At 53.4% G+C, this 17,199-nt stretch overlaps 6 protein-coding genes across 6 annotated transcripts; 3 read left to right on the forward strand and 3 right to left on the reverse strand.

Moving 5' to 3' along the window:
* Positions 1 to 767: 767 nt before the first annotated feature.
* On the forward strand, positions 768 to 2,325 carry RHO25_006230 (uncharacterized protein; the record flags this gene model as incomplete). The annotated part of the gene is made up of 2 exons (XM_023597070.2): positions 768 to 1,025; positions 1,243 to 2,325. 2 exons carry the CDS (start codon positions 768 to 770, stop codon positions 2,323 to 2,325), a joined length of 1,341 nt encoding a protein of 446 aa, XP_023452064.1.
* Positions 2,326 to 2,593: 268 nt separating this feature from the next.
* Positions 2,594 to 3,190, reverse strand: RHO25_006231 (uncharacterized protein; the record flags this gene model as incomplete). The annotated part of the gene is made up of 2 exons (XM_023597071.2): positions 2,594 to 2,904; positions 2,986 to 3,190. 2 exons carry the CDS (start codon positions 3,188 to 3,190, stop codon positions 2,594 to 2,596), a joined length of 516 nt encoding a protein of 171 aa, XP_023452065.1.
* A 1,932-nt stretch (positions 3,191 to 5,122) lies between these two features.
* On the reverse strand, positions 5,123 to 6,225 carry RHO25_006232 (uncharacterized protein; the record flags this gene model as incomplete). The annotated part of the gene is made up of 2 exons (XM_023597072.2): positions 5,123 to 6,055; positions 6,106 to 6,225. 2 exons carry the CDS (start codon positions 6,223 to 6,225, stop codon positions 5,123 to 5,125), a joined length of 1,053 nt encoding a protein of 350 aa, XP_023452066.1.
* Positions 6,226 to 7,815: 1,590 nt separating this feature from the next.
* On the forward strand, positions 7,816 to 9,748 carry RHO25_006233 (uncharacterized protein; the record flags this gene model as incomplete). Its single annotated transcript, XM_023597074.1, has 5 exons — positions 7,816 to 8,006; positions 8,056 to 8,371; positions 8,426 to 9,278; positions 9,336 to 9,580; positions 9,635 to 9,748. 5 exons carry the CDS (start codon positions 7,816 to 7,818, stop codon positions 9,746 to 9,748), a joined length of 1,719 nt encoding a protein of 572 aa, XP_023452058.1.
* A 4,180-nt stretch (positions 9,749 to 13,928) lies between these two features.
* On the reverse strand, positions 13,929 to 14,463 carry RHO25_006234 (uncharacterized protein; the record flags this gene model as incomplete). The annotated part of the gene is made up of 2 exons (XM_023597076.2): positions 13,929 to 14,171; positions 14,224 to 14,463. 2 exons carry the CDS (start codon positions 14,461 to 14,463, stop codon positions 13,929 to 13,931), a joined length of 483 nt encoding a protein of 160 aa, XP_023452811.1.
* Positions 14,464 to 15,118: 655 nt separating this feature from the next.
* On the forward strand, positions 15,119 to 16,710 carry RHO25_006235 (uncharacterized protein; the record flags this gene model as incomplete). The annotated part of the gene is made up of 5 exons (XM_065602759.1): positions 15,119 to 15,122; positions 15,183 to 15,715; positions 15,765 to 16,387; positions 16,448 to 16,591; positions 16,650 to 16,710. The coding sequence occupies 5 exons, from the start codon at positions 15,119 to 15,121 to the stop codon at positions 16,708 to 16,710; spliced, it is 1,365 nt and encodes a 454-aa protein (XP_065458831.1).
* Between the last annotated feature and the right edge of the window lie 489 nt (positions 16,711 to 17,199).

Below are 17,199 nucleotides of genomic sequence, written 5' to 3' on the forward strand. Positions count from 1 at the left end.
TCGAGCAGTCGATCTTTGGAAAAAGCGCTGTAGCAGGGGTTGCTGACGAGAAAAAGCATCTTGCATGATACTGTACTCCAGTATGATCCTTCATCAGCTTCGAAGCAGAATAGTGAGGGCCATGTCTTCATGCCCCTTGCCCAAACAGTTCCCCATCCGTTTCTCCAAAGATCCGCGTTCTCGCCGTTCTACCCGCAGCCTGCAGCGGCTGGACAACTCATGTACCCCAGGGTATACTGGCTACGGATTGAACGCCGTCGATGTGCTGTCAACTGACAAGATTTGTGCATACATTTCTTCTGACTTGGAGCATTGCCGCACTTCACTCCTGGATGTTGGCCCCACCGCGTCCGGCATAGACTGCAGAAAGCGCGTGGCAGGCAGGTGGAAGAGGTGTCAAACGCCGAGCAAGCAGTTCAGGTCAGCAGGGCGTGCCTCGGCTCCGTGGGTATTTCCTGACCGCGTTTCGCCTAGGCTGGGCGAGTAGACTACGCTCTGAAGTGATGGTGTGTTGATATCATCACATGGAACCGAAAATGAGCCGGGATAAATTGTAGAGCATATGACCCGCCGGGCTGCACTGCTCACGAAAGCAGCAGACGGCGACATTTTGCAAAGTGAAGACGCAAAGTGAAACGCGAAAAAGCTCGAGCTTGCTCCATTTCTCCACACGAGCCCGAGACGCGCCTTCCGTTGCCGCGTCTGGCGGAGACCCTGGCCCACTTGCTCCACGAATTTACATAACAGCCCACTGAGCTGTCCCGCCAATGTCATCTTCAAACAAGAACACCAACCCTTCCAAACAGCGACTCCAGCAACTCAAATCGCAACTCAACATGGGGTCTGTTGGCGACAACGTGGCTACGGCCTTCACGCAGGATGTCGTGCCTCTCGCACCAGAGGATCCGCTGTTCGGATTGATGGCCGCCTACCGCAAGGATACCGATTCGAAAAAGATCGATCTGGGAATTGGAGCATATCGTGACGACAATGCGAAGCCTTGGGTTCTTCCCGTCGTGAAGCAGGTAAGCTAGTTTGGAGCACAGAGAAAGAGTCCGAACACGGTGGCGAGAAATTGGCAGACACCGCTTCCGGTCATTGGAAGCAAGAAGGAGGCGTTCGAGTCATACATTCTGTTTGTTGGATTGGCGATGCGGGATAATTGCCATTGTTGAGAATGCACCTGCAAGCTTCAATCATGTGGAGGTCGGTGCATCCACGCCTTACTAACACCCACCTCAGGCAGACGAACTCCTTCGCAACGATCCCGACCTCAACCACGAGTACCTTCCCATCGCCGGTCTCCCTGACTTCACCTCCGCCTCTCAAAAGCTCATCTTGGGCAAGAACTCGCCTGCCATTGCCGACAAGCGTGTCATCTCCCTTCAGACCATCTCCGGTACAGGAGCTGTGCATCTTGGTGCCCTTTTCCTCGCCAAGTTCTACAACCCGGCAAACGCAGAGGCAAAGGCGGTCTACGTTAGCAACCCAACATGGGCAAACCACAACCAGATCTTCGGCAACGTCCGACTGCCGGTCAAGCAATACCCATACTTCAGCAAGCAGACCAAGGGTCTCGATTTCGAGGGCATGATTGGCGCTATCAAGGACGCACCAGAGGGCAGCGTTATTCTCTTGCACGCATGTGCACACAACCCCACGGGCGTGGACCCCACACAAGATCAGTGGAAGGAGATTGCGAAGGTCATGAAGTCCAAGAAGCACTTCCCATTCTTCGACACTGCCTACCAAGGCTTCGCCTCTGGCTCGCTTGAGAAGGACGGCTGGGCCATTAACTATTTCGTCGAGCAAGGATTCGAGCTCGTCATCGCTCAATCCTACGCCAAGAACTTTGGTCTGTACGGTGAGCGCGCAGGCTGTTTCCACTTTGTCACATCCCCAGGCTCCAGCGCAGCAGAGACCACACAGCGTGTTGGATCGCAACTGGCCATACTCCAGCGTTCGGAAATCTCAAATCCTCCGGCGTACGGTGCTCGCATTGCTTCCCTGGTCCTCAACGACGACAAGCTCTTCGCGCAGTGGGAAGAGGATCTGCGCACCATGTCTGGCCGCATCAAGGAGATGCGCAAGGCTGTTCGCACACGTCTCGAGGAGGCCAAGACTCCAGGCACGTGGAATCACATCACCGACCAGATTGGCATGTTCTCCTTCACTGGCCTGAACGAGAAGCAGGTGGAGAAGCTTCGCAGCGAGTACCACATCTACATGACCAAGAACGGCCGCATTTCCATGGCCGGTCTCAACACCAAGAACATCGACTACTTTGCCAAGTCGGTCGATGCCGTCGTTCGTGAGACATCATAGAGGTTTGACAGGACTTCTCTTTACGGTATGTGATGAGTAATGGCACGAGAGCACGACCAGGCACGAGACAATGTCGGCAGTAGAAGGTTGATAGAAATTCAGGGCCAGGGGCCCTAGCTTCAACACAAAAGTACTGTTGCTGTGCAATGATTGAACCTTTTCCTCTCCGAATCGTTCTGTGTTCCGATGCCATTCGCTGTCGTTATATGTTCTTCCCACCATGCTCGTCGCAGAAGCTCCACTCATTCGCTCCAACATGGCAAATGCCTCAAGCATTCAAAGCCTTGCCGCCCAACCAAACCAATTTCAAGCAAATAATGTTACTTGCCCACCATGCCACCCCTCGCAGCAAAGCTAACTTCGCGTCTGTAATGAGGACGTACGAAGCAACGTACACCAATCTCGCAAGCGTATAATAAGCTCCTGTCTTATTGATCACCTCTGTTGGCAAATGCGCCACGTGAGCGAACAAAAGCGCTCCAACGAAAAGCGGGAAATGCTCCACACTATTCTCGTGAGCGGATTGTACGCGAATGATCTGGTTCAGTTGTTTTTGAGTAAGTTTTCCTGATGCGACGGCTACAGATTGACAAGAAAGTATGTTAGTATAAGTTGTTAGGCTTTGGAGAACATTTGGGTATTATTGGGTTTTAGGCTGACCTTTTGGTCCGTACTTTGTCAAGTCTTCGCGTGGGGAGACTTGGTGGTCGATTTTGTAGTGGGATTTCCAAGGGCGGGTGGAAATTCCGGCGTAGGCGAAGATGAAGTGGAAGATTATGTAGGAGGATGTGAGGGATGGTGGGAGGGCGCCGGGAGGCTGGATGCCGAGGAAGAAGGTTTGGAGGGTGCTGAGGAGGGAGGACATCGTTCCGAGTTTTGTTCTTCTTGTTGGGTGGTCCGTTTGATGTTCCCGGCGACGTGTGATGCTGGCGGCAAGACGTGGAAGAATGCGTGTGTGTTTCTGCTTCCTTCGTGTGCTGAAGCTGATAGGAGTGTGATTCAACGCGAAATTTGACGAAAGTTTGATGCCAATTCGATAGAGCTTTAGGGTCAGAGCACAATGGTGAAAATGGTTCTTGGTAGGGTTTATTGCTCAAATATAAAACTGCAGTGCGCACGTTCCAGTGTTTTCAGTTGCTGCCTACTGTACGATGTAGCAACGTCTCCAGTTGCGGAGTGTGATCTTAGCGCACGTCGTTATCGTGAGACGTTCGAAGGATCTCATGAAAGCCAAACAGCCTCGGGCAAAGCTTGTGAAAGTCGCAGAGGTCAATTCGAACCTCCCTACATCAGAGACGACTGGAAGACGGCTTACTTCACATGCTGACGCAGCGTTTGAAGTGATGTTCCCTGTGGCATGCATGCAAGGGACTTCGGCGTCGGTTTCTTCACATCGCCGAAATGTCGCACAAGTCGTCTGACATAGCCGATGCCCGGACCCAAGCTCCGGGGCTTGACATCACTAATGGCGATCACGTCCGTTGACGACATCCGACTTGGACGACCTGAGGCTTCTGATTGTCTATCTCAAACAGCGTCTAGGCTCAGTCTATTGCCACCGGCTCGTGTAACAGCCACATCACGGAGCGGCGGTTTAGGAATTGGCTATGCGGCACGGGTGAGCCAGATTATTCACCTCAAAGCACGATGCGACTGGCTTTCATAACAATCAGCCGTCTCTAGCTACTTCTTCGAGAATAGTTGTGTCGGTGGTTTGTCTAGACGCTTCATGTTGCTTCGACCGATGCCGTAGTCATGGGTTTATATCATGACAGACGTAGTCGGATGATGGCATCTCGTTGCGCTAAGTTGTAACATTTTCAAGCGAATTCAATTCTTGCTTCTCATGTCCCGGTACAGTGATCGTAGCGTTACCACATGTCGGAGTTGCAGGTCAGCATTAATGGTTTTCGGTTGCTGCCACCAATTACTGACACCATGCAGACGTCGAAAGCTGAAATGTGATCGAGGACGACCAGTCTGCGCGAGGTGCAGAGAAACGAGCTCCCTGGTAAGCTCGGTCCCGTTTTGAATCCCTGTTTTGGTGAGGGCGTGATTTTCTAACATAGCTGCAGTGCATATACGAGGAGAAGCCTGGCAGAGTTACAACAGAGTACCGCTTCGTAGGCAAGTGCTGAGAGCTCGCATTGTGGTTGAGAGCATGCAGCTAATGAGTTTAGATCAGACGCCCGCAGCTTCTGGAGCCGCAGATGCAGTCGAAAGAGGTGCGCGCTCTGAATGCGAATTACTGCGAAAGATTCAAGCGCTGCTTGAGCGGTTGCGAACGACCACGGAGATGCTGTTGCCGCAGAGGTCGCTCGGTGCTGCGGAGACTGAGATTGGAAGCAATACCCCGAATTCTTCCAATGCTGCTAGACAACGATCGGCACACCGAAGACTCCTTTGGACATCCTTGAGAGAGGATGCGTCTGAGCTGCACAGCACTCTCAGCGCGGGTCACCAGACTTCACGCCGATCTAGTGCATCGCTATCGATGGGTGCGGAGCAGGGCAGGACATCTTCCAATAACGAAGCTGGGTCGCACGAGAGCAGGACAGATCAGCGCATAGACTTGAGCGCAGCCGACTGGGGAGGACTCGAAGAATTCTTCCCAGAGCTGCAGCATTCGGATCGTCCTCAAAGGTCCGCATATTCAGAAGAGTGTTGAGCCCAGGATGCGTTCTCTTCTTTTCGAGTCCTTTCGTCAAGAGTAGGGCTGCTGTCCGGTTGTCTGGAGTATGTTGCAGAATAATTGGCATAGATTCGAGTGATAGACGGTGCTCGAAAGATGTAGCTCTCAAATAAAAAAGTCCCAAGCCACCAGAAAGCTGCAGAAGGCACAGGTCGACCAGAATAGCATCTGAGCAGTGCTCCGTCGTTCGCTTGCTCGCTGGAGCTCCTTGTTACCTCTGCCCAGATTCTCGGTGGTCAGGTACGAATCTTGTACGAGCTGTTCGATATGCTCGCTCTGTTGTTGAAGGTTGGCGTGCAAAGTATTGTGCAGCTCGCTGATCTCCAGGATACTCTTCTCCGCGGTGCGTACCTGGTCCAGCTGGTCTTCGTAGTGCTTGAGAAGCTCATTGTTCTCTTCTGCAAAGAGCTGGAGCTGTTCTTCGCTCAGCTCTTCGCGCGCCATCGTGTCAGATGTTCCGCTTTCCAGCTCAACAGAGAAGCGCTGCCGTTTCGAAGGGCCTGATTGAGAAGACGCCAAAGATTCGCCTGCGAGGTGAGATGTGGCACCGCCCATCGCTGACTTGGCCAATATAGATTTTGTCTTCTCCACTTCTCTGGTCAAACGTATATCCATCATTTCACTCTGCACCCGTCCAGCTTCTTCCAGCTTCTGCTGCAAGTACAGAATGATGCTCTCTCTGACAGCGAAGATGGTCTTTCTGGCAGCCTCCTCAAGCTCTTCTTCGGGCGACTTTGCAGTTTGCGCTCCGCCTGCTGCCCACCGCCCGAGCCCCATCAAGCCGCCTTGGGCACGCTTGCGCAGGGCGACAGAGTCCAATGTCTGGTTTCGCACATCCTCGGCCTGTTTGAGTCCGGTTATTTTGGCATTGAGTTGTCGCAACAATTGCTTCGACTGGGCATCGATAGCCTCGCGTTCGTCGTCTGTCAAGGGTCGGGCGCTGTCGCTCACGTGCCGTCGTCGAGACTGCTGTGCTGTTGAGAGATAGGCTGGGCGGATAGCACGCAGCTCTCGGTTCAGGTCTGCTATGCGCGCATACTTGAGCAGATGTTAGCCAGGCACCATTGCAGCCTCCACAGCATACATACTATGCTATACGCTTCCTGCAGGAAAGCGTTGATGGACTGGAGATCATACTGCTTGGGCAGAACCGGCTCAGCGCCTTTTTGCTTCAAGCAGATGTTGAAGTCCCCCGTAATGTCGGTCATCGTCGCTCATCCATGTAGTGGGGATGTGTGGTGGACAAGTCGGAAGAAAGTTGAAGACAGCTTGACATCACAAGCCTGCTCGCAGCTGCCCAGCACGGCGTCCAGTCCGCAGCCAATCATGGTGCAGCGGTATTTCGAGTTCTCTTACACGAAATACCGCTGCACTGGGCATGGAAACAACATGTACATTACCAATTGCTTACGCCAGGCTCCACGTGCGCGCGGAGCTGCAGTCATTGCATGATATCGCCTTGATGGTGTCCACGTCTCTGTGAAATGCAGCTCTCAATCATTTCTCCCGACAAGCATATCGATGGACGAATCATCTGGCGCGGGTGACATTCTGGCCCAGACATGGTTGGAAACTGACTACATATATTGTTTTCGTCTGCCGCCCGCCGACTTCATCTCTCCGCGTACAACGTAGACCTCGCTCTCCTCGTGCCCATGATGGCGCTCAGCATCTTTCCTCCGATCGCATGCTATCAATCGACATCGTCACAGAGCAGTCCATATCGTAGGGCTTCGCCGATGCGCTAGCGAGGAAGAAGGCCTCGTGGGCTGCAACGAAGTCGATGACTGGCCAGCACCTTCACTCATTGTGGCATCTCTAGGTTCCTTGGGCATTGCATTGGCATGGGCTCACAGCACAGTGGCGTCGGCGAACGCCTGAGCACGTCAACCTGCGCGCTGACTGTGGAAATGGGCTCATGCAGCACGTGGAAGGCAGACGGGCGCAAGATACTCGAAGAGGAAGCTGGTCCTGGCGTGTCGACAAGACTGCACCGAACACCGCGCCATGTCAAGGCGATCCAAGAAAACGATGTCTGTTCGACGCTGTTCGAGGTCCATTGGCAAAGAAGCAGAAGCACTGTGGAAGGAAGAGCTGCATCGACACGTGGTGGAGTGCCGCCTTATGATTGGAGTGGAAAGTTCCTCGCCGGCCGACGCGAGGCGTTGCCCAACAGACTTTGCCAACACCACCAGCGTGCGCTGCGATGGCACACCTATACGCACCTGTTGCATGCGGAAGGTGTCGCTGCAACAATGTGTATATCACGAATTGCGCCAAAACCTCAGAGATACGCTGGCCTTCGCGAGCGCATGCCACCAAGACAAGGTCAGACGTTGAAAAGAAGTCTTCAGAAGCTCTCGCAGTATCTTGGGCTTCGCCGAATTCCTCTTGTCGTACCCACTTTAAAGCTATCGAACGTCGCCGAGGAAGCCTTGGATTCTCTCAGCGCTGTCTGCCAACCCAGAAGACCGAGAGCCAAGTGCAGTACCCAGGTATCCAACGACGAGCGCTGATACCTGTTGGTGGTCCTGTGAGCCACGGGCAAAAACGAATTCAGCCAAACATTCGTTCGCCACGAGGGAATTCGTGCCTCCTAGCACCTCATGGCAATGCTTGGTAGCCATGATCGATCTGGCAGCGGCACAGCTTTTGCTTGTGGCGGAAAGTCCTTCCATCTCATATAAGTACAGCTGAACCAGGTAGGGACTGCTTCGCGTTCTGTTCATTGCAAACCCATTCTTTCTTTGGCACGAGTCCCTCTGTCGTATACCGTTTCTTGACAGTATCTCGACGCAATGGCTGCTCTTCCACAGTACAGCTACATCTTCGGCCTCGGCCTGTGTTTCGCCTTCCTCGATGCGTGGAACATTGGTGCTAACGATGTGGCCAACTCGTTCGCGACTTCGGTCTCATCCAGGTCCTTGACCATGATCCAGGCCATGACCATTGGTGCGGTCATGGAGTTCCTCGGAGCAGTGCTCGCAGGGTCAGTATGAGACGCCATTTCACATGTACAACCAATTAACCAACCCCAGTAACCGTGTCGCTGGTACTATCCGAAACGACATCATACAGATCAGCGAATTTGAGGAGACCCCCTCTGTGCTCATGTTGGGAATGTTGTGCGCTCTTATCGGTTCTTCCCTTTTCTTGACCCTCGCCACCAAGATCGGACTTCCCGTCTCAACAACACACTGCATTATTGGCGGTATTATTGGTGTCGGCTTCGCGACTGTCGGTGCCAATGGCGTTGACTGGAGCTGGGAGGGCGTTTCTCAGGTTTTCGCAGCCTGGGGTATTGCGCCTTGCGTTGCCGGATGTTTCGGTGCGCTGTTGTTCTTGTTCACCAAGGTAAGCTCAAGGATATGACATTTGCTGTGGTAGGCCTTGCTGATAGCCTTGCAGTACGGTGTCATGAAGTCCAGGAATCCGCTCATCGTCGGCCTCTGGACGATTCCGGTTTTCTTCGGCCTCACTTCTGGTATCCTGACTATGTTGGTCGTCTGGAAGGGAGCTGCATCCCTCGATCTCGATGACTGGGGAGTTGCTCCAACCGTCGGTACCATCTTCGGTGTTGCTGGTGGTGTTGCGCTCCTCTCCGCCCTCTTCCTCATGCCATTCATCTACGTCCGCTTGGTCAAGGAGGACTGGAAGCTCAAGCAATGGGAGATCATCAAGGGCCCTCTCCTTCTCCGCCGTCCAGATGCTGGTCCAGTTCCCGAGGGCATGCGTCTCGTGCCAGATTACTACGCCGGCCACAAGACGCGCGCTGAGCTCGACAGCGAGGGTCGCACGATCGTTAACGACCGCTCCAGCGACGAGGAGTCCCTCGACAAGACCCAAGTCGATGTTGACGGCATCAGCACCGAGAAGCGCCGTGAATCCTACGTTCACAGCCCAGCTGTTGCCATGGCTGAGAAGCCAGCCGAACCAGCCGTCCCTGAGGTCAAGCCCAAGTGGTGGGAGCCAGCTCAGCTCTGGAAGACCGCCAAGTGGTTCTTCTTCCGCGGTGTCATGATCGATATTGTATCAGAACAGAGTGCAACGACTCGAAACAATGAGCCCAAGTTCCTTCAACGTTTATTGGTGGGCAAGAATCTCGCGGACAAGCACGCTCGCGTGGAACACTACGACAACAAAGTGGAGCATTTGTACTCTTTCCTCCAAGTCATGACCGCTGCAACCGCATCTTTCGGCCACGGAGCCAACGACGTCGCCAATGCCATGGGTCCATTGGCCGCCATCTACCAGATCTGGCGTACTAACACTGCCGGCGAAGATTCCGAGGTTCCGATTTGAATCCTAATTTTCGGAGGTGCTTCCATCTCCATCGGTCTCTGGACATACGGATACAACCTCATGCGTAACTTGGGTAACCGCATCACTCTGCACTCCCCAGCTCGTGGTTTCTGTATGGAGCTTGGCGCAGCTGTCACTGTCGTCCTGGCGACGCGTTTGGCCCTCCCGGTCTCTACCACACAGTGTATCATTGGCGCTACTGTTGGTGTTGGTCTCTGTGCAGGCGATTTTAAGGCCATTAATTGGCGCATGGTTCTTTGGGTATAGTACAATCGCTATTGAATCGTCCTGACCTCCTACTAACTACTTTCATAGAGCTACGCTGGTTGGTTCATTACCCTGCCTTCGACCGCTGTGATCTCTGGATGTCTTATGGGCTTCGCCATTAATGCTCCTCAGTGGGGCAGAACGCCTGCTGCGATCGTCTAAAACGAATTCAGATATGATGTTCTGGTTTTATGAAAATGATAGCATGTTACAGTCACTATAGATGTTTATGAGATCGTCTCTCATTGCCTCTGTCAATCCCTCGTCCTCCCGTCATCTCACATCTTACGTCTAACGATCTTCTATCATCACTCTTCAATAAGTTGTGATCACCTTTCTTGGAAGTGGCTGATGTGATGCTCCAGTAAATCCCTCTGCCATCTGAGCCCAGGCACGTGATGCCAAGGATACCAATTTCCATTCTTCCCGGACCAAAGAGCATGATCTTCTTTTCTTCATCAATGACACTTTTTCCCCTCACTGTCGATCGGGAAGTTATCACATCACGTAAATGCAGGTGCACGTGAGTTTGTGGTTGCAACGTGCGCGATGGTGGCAAGACAACTCAAGGACGCCCCACTAGTCCATGCGACCGCGACGAGATGATGACAAGAGAGTAACATGAACCACGCCTTGGAGACAACTTGGACACGCAAGAATTTCTGATTTTGTTGCTACTGACTGCTCGCTCTAAATCTGGCTACCGATAGGCTTCGTGAAGCTGCAAGGGCCAGAAATCACCGAAATCTCAAGTCGGAAATAATCTGCGCGAAATTTCAGCTTGTGCATGTGCCCTTCAATTCGCTCAGGATACGATGAACATACCTTGTTGATGGCTTCAGCCCGCAATGAGATTGTTAGAAGGTGCTGCGAAGCGCGAGAAGCTTTCAAGCAAGCCTCAAACCTGCGAACACTCCGGATGGCAAGGAGCTTCCATGGGCCAGAAGCTGCTGCTTGGTCTGTCTCAGGCCGATTTCGCGGCGCTGTCTTTTTGAAACAGCAGAGCGTGTCGCGCACGCCAGACACCTGGCGACAAAGTCAGTGGAGGGGGATGAATGTGCAAGGACGATGGCTTACCACTGTCGGGTTCCCGGCCCTGCTGAGAGATTGTTCTGAAGCCCGCTCAAAGGCGTCCAGGATCCACAGGAGGCGAGAGAGGCGATATTCGGGCTCGCTGATCACCTGCTGTACCTGTCAGTGATGATTAGGACGTGCAGGCGCAAGATGACTTACCACTCCCGCCTGTCAGAACCGCTGCGAGATTGTTGTGAAGCCCGCTCAAAGGCTGGGCAACCCCGGAGAAGACGACGTTCGCGGCGCGACTGTTCCCTGAAGCAAGATCAGTGAATGCTTGATGGGAATGCCGAGGACTACTTACCTCTCCAGTATTTGGTCACCGCTGCGAGGTTGTTGTATGGCCCGCTCAAAGGCCCAAGCGGCGGTTGGCTGAGAAAAACTGTTGCAAGCCAGCGCCACTTCCAATGTGCGAGGTGAGTCGTTTGATGAGAAGTGACGCTGACATGCAACAGGCATTCCAAGTGTCGAGATGTTCCAGTGCCGCGGGAGCCCAGGTGCCTCGCTCGAAAGCGTGCGCACCATGCCCTGTCGATTCTGGCAGAAGCCAGCGTTTCTTCTTGCGAGCCGCGGAGATGGTTGCACTTACCGAGCTGTGAACTGTTCACTGGCCGCGAGGTTGTTGTGAACCCGCTCAAAGGTGTTTGAGTCTTTCCCGGTTCCCCAGTTCTGTCGCCAGATGTCAGCATAGTCGAGACAGCACACGGAAGGCGGACGCTCACCGGATTCTGAAACCTTCACTAGCCATGAGGTTGTTCTTCTGCCCGCTCAAAGGCGCCGGTCCAGATCCAGATCCGAGAACGCCAGGCACCAGGCACCAGAAACCGGAAGTCCAGAGGCCAGCTCCAGATGCCCAGATCCAGTCGCCAGAAGTCCAGTCTCCAGAAGTCCAGTCTCCAGAAGTCCAGATGCCACTTGTCAAAATCAGAACGCCCAAACCCAAACGCCGAACGCCAAAAGATCAAATCTATGTACTTTCACCCGCAGATGCCCGCCCTAACAGATGACTTGCGACCGTGTAAACACGGATTTTTACAGCAAGGGAGAGCTAGGCTTGGACCATGTTTTTCGCGTACTCCTTTGAAATGCGACCGACAAACGGCACTCGACTTACGCTGCCGCGAGGACTTACGCTGCGAGTGCGAACCCGGGGCGACTTGATCTTTCGAGTTCTTGTGTCCCTAAGAAAGAAAGAAGTTAGCAGGTGGCGCTGGCGAGGTGAAGGGGTGATGTGCGGGTTGGTGCTGGGGGAAGGAGGGAGAGAGAAGGGTGGGTGGAAGGTGATGAGAAGGAAGAGAAAGAAATGGAGGAGAGAGCAGTGTCTTATGCTTGCCAGCAAGTGGGTCACGCTAGTGACGGCGACGACATTTGTCCAAGTGCTGCGCGTCAACGGCTATCTGAAGAGCGCATACGCTGGTTGCATGACTGGAAACGGTTGTGAGGACACTGCGCGCCTCGAACTATATTCAAGAACTTCAGATCTTCAGATCGCGATTTCTCCACAACGAGGAGGCGCTCCGACATGCGAACAACGGGAGATTCATCTGCAAGTCACGCTGATCACGCTCGATCTAAATTTGGATGGCATTGGGGCATTTCAAGATATGGTGTGTTGTCAGCGTGCAGATATTGCTGATATCTTGTGGCTGGCGTTTGGTGGACCCCTAAAGCATCCAAACAACACCCCCTGCAGGGCGTCAAAGCTTCGAGATGGCAGAAGGCACGAGAAGACAAGACAGGGTCACGCGCGAGACGCTGGGGGAGTACCGTGGCTGCCTCTGCGCTTTGGGCATGTCGAAGGTGGGAGAAGCGACGTAGTGACGGTATGTGGCCTCTCGAGGAAACTGAAAGTGCTCTCATGCTGCCGGATACACCGCGCCACGTAACATTGTTCACAACGGCTGGTCTGGAAGTTTGGCATGGACAGCAGTCGCGCTGCACAGGAGCGTCTCCGTCCTCGAGCCACCGTGAAGTCAGAAGCCAGGCACGATTGTCTCCTGCTTGATAGGAGATAGGTGCCCATTCAGACGTGACTGCCACACACAGCTGCTGCGAGTATCCGGTGGCCTCAAGTCCACTCGCGAGCCGAGCATAGACTCGATACATAGCTGGCAGTGTTGAGAGGCTGCCACGAGGCCGCTCAGAAAACGTTTGGTCATCCGGAGCAGCGAACGCAGGTGCATATTCTGCATTACCCCTGCAGTCTGACATGCGCTGGGAAGAGATGCTGCGCGCGATAGAGGCGGTAGCACGGTAAGACGCACGATCACGAGCGCGACTTCCGTTCACCGAATCATCACCTTCAGTGCGAGAAATCGCGAGCGAACGATGAACATTGGGTGGGACTGGAGCATCATACTGAACGACATAAAGCACATGGAGGAAAGCTCGCACTGCAACCCGCATCACCTGCCCATCCCGCGCCTCGCGCGCAATTAACTTCATGGCTATGGCAAACGGCGAAGCGAGCGTGTTCCGAAGGAATAGAAGCTTCTGAGCTCACGACACCAGCTACGGCCAGGAGTGTGATACGAGGGACTTCCTGAGAATAGACCAGCGTTGACGAAAGCGATCGCGAGCCACCAGCTTCCTCTCCGAAAAGCACAGGGCTCCGCTCTTGAATCCAAAGAAGAGGCGGATGAGCGCCGCAGCAATCTGTCTGAAACGACTGCATGGGGCCATCTTGCCATACAGGAGCGAAGAGAACGGGGAAACAGGATGCTTGAAGGGCCGATGAGAATCAGCTGCAATGTATTTGCTCTAAGGAACGTAACTCAGGACTAAGACAAAGCTCAGCATACGGTGGCCGTAGAGTCTTGGAAGGAGAACCGCCTGCGATGGCGCGCTTCGAACTCTCTTGGACTGCTTAATTTGCATGTCGAGACTGGTTCTAACTGCATATATATAGCGAATGGTACACAATACCAACACACTCCACCTCGATCTCTTCATTTCTCGTTTGGAACAGCTCCGCAGCCTCAGAGTTCTGCCGAAGTGAACGAGCAGGCGAATCCGCGCTTCGCGTTAGGATCGAGGAGATGCTCATGATTCTTGCGCAGAGTACGCACTAGTTTCCCCTCTTCCTTCCGGTAGTGGACAGCTTCGTATGGTGACCTATTGCCCTGTTCCAAGCAGGAATACTTAGATTGAGTACGTATCCACGCTATTCTGCCGAGTATGATCTCGCTGTCCGTTCAGTCCTCCGGATGTGCCGTGAACGCATGGTAGCATCTGCAGCGCACCACAGAGATGATTCCACTCCTTCGTATCATCTGCTATCTTTCTTCTCCTCTCTCCCAGTCTGTGCAGAACTGGGACCTTTATCCGTACTGCTCAACTCGCCCTGTCCAGCGTATAACCTTCCTCGACCTCCCTTCACCGGCTTACCCCCTTTGCTGGTTTCCCTCGAAAGCCCTTGTTCAATGCTCTCATGCTCTGGGCGATGCGCCGCGGCTTTGCTGACTTCGACATTGGCCGGCGAAACGTTCAGCGGATTGGTAGATTGGCCGATCTGAGAGAGCCGTCAGCCGGGTGACAGCCGTGGTCATGTTTCAGCAACGCACTCGCTTGCTCTCGCTTTCCGCGTTGTCCAGAGCCTCCTCTGGCGTGTTGTGTTTGCTGCCGAATGAGGTTTCGACGTTTTCGGCGGCAGCTTCATCTGATCCTGTCAAGCTGTATTCGTGGCTCGTCCGCTTCAAGCTGTCTTTATCTTGGTCATCTTTGTAGGCATTCGATCTGCTTGTGAGAGAAAACGGGCGCCGAGCTGCCAATGACTGCGCTGATCGTAGAGTTCGCAGAGCCATGAGAACATATGTGAGTAGAGAGATGTTGCCTACCTGTCCGTCCAGTGCCACAATGGTCTCAAGCTGAGCCAATGGGGCAGGTGGGCGCTGAACGTCATTGTTGTCCTCGCGCAAGGGAGGTGCAGGTCATCAACTCGCGCGTGCGTAATTGGCATCACCTTCAAGCACCCCAGATGTCGGAAGCGGTTCGGATCGAATTGCTGGGGCAAGAGTGATAGATATGGTTGTCGCGACTTCCAACACCGCATTCTGCCTCTTTTTCTTTCGTCGGGAGGTGCTTTCCTCGATGCATGTGGACATCGCGAAGCCAATGGCTGTCATGCTGCTGCGGCACGATGGCACTGTCGTATCGAGCTGTTTTGATGACCCGCCCACAGTCTGTCAACCATCTGGGCACTCGATCAACTTGTACGCCTGTTCAATGCAGGTCAAGTCGCCGTGGAAATAGTTATCTGATACGAATTGCTTTTGCTTCAAGCACCAAAGGATCATGACGCGGCGCACATGCAACTCACGAGGCGATGGTTCGCCTACGCGCGACGCGGTCATCGCCAAGCATCTCTCTATCACGCCCAACCACTTCATTTATGGTATCATCTATGAGAATGCGATCCTGATACCACTGACAAACTGTAGAGCTTGAGAATTGGAAGATATGTGTAAGTCCGGATCTGTTGCCGCAATGCAACACAAGTTTGGCTGAGCTTGCGTCCAAACAGCGGCCTCACAGATACGACATCGCTTCAACGTGCTCAGCAGACGGAAACCGGATACGCGTCACATAGGCAATGGCGAGAGGCACAGTCTACTTTACCGTGTACCTGACTCTGGCGAATATGGAGCGACAAGCCATTCTCAGAACCAAGACGCGCAGCACACGAACAAATCTGGCAGCTTCTGGAGCAGACTAACGCCACGAAGTGTGTTGAGGACAACCTTGGCTGTACTCAAGAGCAGCTACATCAACATACTGCTCGTCTTTGTGCCAGTGGGCATCATCGCAGGCGCTCTGGACTTGCCTCCTGGCGCGATATTCTGTCTCAACTTCCTCGCCATCGTGCCACTTGCTGCACTTCTATCATTCGCCACGGAAGAGCTATCCGAGGCCGTAGGAGCTCATATTGGAGGTCTACTCAATGCGACATTTGGCAATGCTGTGGAGCTGATAGTGAGCGTCATTGCCTTGCAAAAAGATCAGTTTCGGCTGGTACAGGCCAGCATCCTGGGCAGCGTGCTGGTCAATATTCTGCTTGTTTGTGTTGCCAATACACGTCGATCTACATGCCACTGACATGCACCAGGTCCTAGGATGCTGCTTCATCGCAGGCGGCATTCGCCGCTCGGAGTCCAAGTACGATTCAACTGTGGCCTCTATCATGTCAGCGCTACAGACTCTGGCTGCGGCCGTGCTTATCGTACCCGCAATACTATACTGGACAATGCAACGATCCGCCGATGGCGATACAATCGACATTCTGGCAGTCTCTAGGGGAGCGGCCATGATTCTGATCGTGCTATATTTCTTCTACCTTTACTTCCAGCTGTTCTCGCACAAGGATCTCTTCCGAGAAGACGCTGGCAACGATGACAGCGACGGCAGCGATTTCGAAGGCGACCCACACGGTGCCGCACAGAAGGAGAGCCATCAAGGCGGAGAGATTCTGGGACCTACCGGGGCATTCACCTGCATGATTGCTTCAATCGTATGCGTAGGCTTCTGCGCCGAGTTTCTGGTCAACAGTATTGAAAGTGTTGTAGAAGAGACTGGCATGACAACCACGTTCATCGGCATAGTCTTGCTGCCCATTGTGAGCAATGCTGCTGAGCACGTTACAGCAGTCATTGTATCCTACAAGAACAAGACCAATCTCGCGATGCTTGTCACCTTGGGCAGTGGAATGCAAATAGCGCTTTTCGTCACGCCGTAAGCCGCGCTCGTTGGAGTCTAGACATATAAAGCGACCACAGACTGACCGCGATCCAGGCTGCTCGTCCTGATCTCTTGGGGCATGGGCAAATCGTTCGACCTGCATTTCCAGCTGTTCGAGACTGTCGTCTTCTTCGTTAGCGTTCTAGTCGTCAACTTCTTGATCAGAGGTGGTTCAGGCAATTATCTTGAGGGCGTAATGTGAGTATCCAACACGAATCAAGTGCATGTTCGCCATAACTGACGTTCGCCAACCCAGGTGTATTGGCTGGTACATGATCATTGCGCTTGCATTCTTCTACTACCCAGATGATCAATAGCAACAGAACACATAGTGAAGGAAGCCATTGCGGATTGCTATTAAGCCTCTGAGTGTTTACTATTAAGCCTCTGAGTTCCAAGGGCCTAGGGTAGGCTCCAGCAAATTACACAGCTTTTACTGCCTCTTGGACTCTACACTGTCTTCGGACAAGCGAGGCGAGCTTGCGAGCGAAGTGAGTACTCGGAGCTGCGAGCCTGCGAGCAATAGCGACGACGTACGATACCCGAGCGCGTGAGGCATAGGCCCCTAAAAAGGATAGCATTATTTCTATTAGGCAACGAACGAGACCGAGCCGAAGGCGAGTGTCGAGAGAGGCGGCAGTGTCCCTCAAAGGTGTAGGGTAGGGCAGGTTGTTACGCCCGATAAGAACTCAGAGGCTTAATAGTAAACACTCAGAGGCTTAATAGCAACTCCCGAAGCCATTGACGCATGCATGCCTACTGCATCATAAAACCCGAATAGTTTGTCAAACTATAGCCGCTTCTTC

The sequence above is a fragment of the Cercospora beticola genome, chromosome 4 (genome assembly GCF_033473495.1).
Source record: "Cercospora beticola chromosome 4, complete sequence".
Classification (NCBI taxonomy): Eukaryota; Fungi; Ascomycota; class Dothideomycetes; order Mycosphaerellales; family Mycosphaerellaceae; genus Cercospora; species Cercospora beticola.